Source organism: Buceros rhinoceros, unplaced genomic scaffold, assembly GCF_000710305.1.
Source record: "Buceros rhinoceros silvestris isolate BGI_N320 unplaced genomic scaffold, ASM71030v1 scaffold28751, whole genome shotgun sequence".
NCBI lineage: Eukaryota > Metazoa > Chordata > Aves > Bucerotiformes > Bucerotidae > Buceros > Buceros rhinoceros.
This window is the reverse complement of record NW_010394155.1, coordinates 30,070-32,661: the sequence shown is the minus strand read 5'-3', so window position 1 is coordinate 32,661 and position 2,592 is coordinate 30,070. Positions and strand designations below refer to the sequence as shown.

Sequence of the window (2,592 nt, the reverse complement as noted above, 5' to 3'; positions counted from 1 at the left end):
CGAAGACCAGCGACTCTTGCATGGGCACCCCCTTGCTGCGGGGAAGGAGCTTGCATGCCCTGGTGAGGCTGAGAGCGGTGCTGGTGGTGGCATGTGCCTCCGGTGGGGTCTCCCAGGCCAGACAGGTCTCAGCTGAAGGGTCAGACACAGTGTGTCCACGGGCAGGATGGGCTCACTGGCCTTCGGGCACCATCCTAGGAGACGGACAACTCTGACCCCAGACCCGGGCAGACGGAGCTCGTTTAGCTTTGTCAGGCTCCGTCTAAGAGAAGGACACTCTAACCAAACCTACCACCTGAGGACTTTGCTGGCACCGTCCAAGCTCGCCAGGCCCTGGCAGATGAACCTCAGGTGTAAAGGGTGGAGCCAGTTCCACACACGCTGCGCCTCACCTAAAAAACCCACCGTGCAGGGCCGAAGGGTGCGCTCATCGCTTGCAGTGAGTGTGGGGAAAACCCTTCCCAGATCTTTGTTTGCAAAGCCAAGCCATGATGAATAGCAGAGGTAGAAAGAGGAGGGCCACATCCAACACCCCCTTTGGAAGTCTCACTTTTTCCTGTTGGGGGGATGAGATAATCAATGACCATGGTGGTTTTTTTCTTTTTTTTAGCTTGAACTTATGACTTTTATTGGTATTTGCATCTGAAGGAAATGGTCATGACTTAGTTCTCTGTGTGGTTTATGTGCAGGTGGCATTGTTGCTGGGTTGTCTCTCTTCACTGTGAAATGGGAGCAGCTACCCAGTGGGACACAGTCAGCATGCTCCCTGCTGGGCTGGGCAGAAGCTGGCAGTGCCGCAGAGTGCAGGTGGCAAAGGGAAAAGGCCAGGGCTGCTGCAAAGCTGGGGAAGGCTCTCCTGTGCATGCTTTCTCCTTCCAGGGGGATGTTTTATTTCAAAGTTGAGAGCTGAATGTGCATCTGAAAAGGTCAGGTGCTCCATGGAGAGCCCAGGTACTGGCCATCCTGCACCAAGCAGCCTGAGAAGGAGTTGTCTACTGCCACGGGCATACAGCATTATGTAACAGTCATGGAAAACCATCCCATTGGACATGTAATGGGTAGTTGCTCATGGCTGTCTCTGATTACATCCTTTATCTTTCCTCCACCTCTTTGGTTCTTCTGGAGATTGCTACAACCAGTGAAATTAGTAGCTGTAATACAAGTGGACCACTGTGCACAAGGCATCGTAGCAGAGGAGCACAAACTTGAGGTTATGTAGGCAGGTTGCCCTCACTAGAGTTGTGTGAATATTGAGCATTTGTCTTTTCACTGCACGGTGCCATTTGGAGACAGAGATGTCCATATGAAATGCCCTGCTCAGAGAGGCTGTTGCATCTCTTTTTTTCTCTCCACTAACTGTTGTTCTGATGTCTTGCAGGCACAGAATAATAAGGCATGATGGATGTGTATGACCCTCAGACACTGGGTGTTATGGTCTTTGGAAGTTTTATGGTGATATCAGCCATCGGGATCTTCCTGGTGTCCACCTTCTCCATGAAGGAGACATCTTACGAGGAAGCCCTAGCCAAGCAACGCAAAGAGCTTGAGAAGACCCAGCAGCAGAAAATAGAGAAAAAGAAGAAAGAGAAACCTGTTGAGAAAAGAGGAAAAGCAAAGAAAAAGGAAGAGAAACCTAATGGAAAGATCCCAGAGCAGCAGCTGACTCAGGAAGTGACGAACTCTCCCAAGGATGTGTGTCTTGAGCCTGCTGTGGTGCCTGAGCCTGTAACTGTTGAGTCTCCAGTCACAGTGGTGTCAGTAGCCCCACAGGAAAAGGAGAAACCTGCTCCATCACCTAAGGAGAAGAGGAAAAAGGAGAAGAAGGTGGCAAAGGTAGAGCCTGCTCCTAGCCCAGTTTTGGTTGTACCTCCTGTCAGTGTCTCCAAAACTTCTCCTGTTTTGGATGTGACCCCCAAGGAGGTGCCTGTTGTGGCTGTGCCGCCGGTTGGCACGCAGCAAAGTGCTCCAGTCATCAGCTCCAACACCATCAAGAAAACCAATGCTCTTCCAACCAATGAGGAGCAGAAGCATGATGGACCTGTCAAGAAGAAGTCTGCGTCCAAGAAGAAGAGTGAGCCGGGTAAGACCCAATTGCTCTGCATATATCCCCATCGACTAAGCCACCAGGGCATCTTGGTGCTGCTAAAACAGAACTATCCCATTCTGAGACCTCTTTGTTCTTCTTCAGTGTTTTTGAAACAGGGCAGCTGTAGAAGGGCTGTCTCTGGTGAGAATGACCATGTGCACCAAGGGAAAGGTGGGTCGAAGAAGCCTGTACTGAACTGTAATTCTCTCTGGGGGGAAGTAGAGTTGAAGTCCAGAGTTCATTGACTTGTTTTCAGTCTGTGATGTGTTGCCTCCTGCATTGGGTACTCCTTGATGTAAGCTTGGTGCTTAGCTCCTTGGTCCAGCACAAATGTTGAAGAGTTACAGGTTCCTTTTGGGTTTTGCTGTTGCATTGCAAGTCTTTGAGCAGGTCTGCCCACCCAGAATGAATGGGATGTGCATGTACCTGTCCTGGGAGAGGGGGCAATTGCTAAAATGCCAAACATCTCTTTAGAAAGCCAAGATCAGATCTTTTCCCCTCCTACC

The 2,592-nt window shown here is 50.4% G+C and overlaps 1 protein-coding gene across 1 annotated transcript in view; it reads left to right on the top strand.

The window, feature by feature from the left end:
• The first annotated feature begins 1,381 nt into the window (after positions 1-1,381).
• Positions 1,382-2,592, top strand: part of RRBP1 (ribosome binding protein 1) — a 19,972-nt gene continuing 18,761 nt past the window's right edge. The window contains exon 1 of the mRNA XM_010145155.1: positions 1,382-2,080. Coding sequence (XP_010143457.1) covers positions 1,396-2,080 — 685 coding nt within the window. The 5' untranslated portion in view covers positions 1,382-1,395. The remainder of the gene's footprint in view (positions 2,081-2,592) is intronic.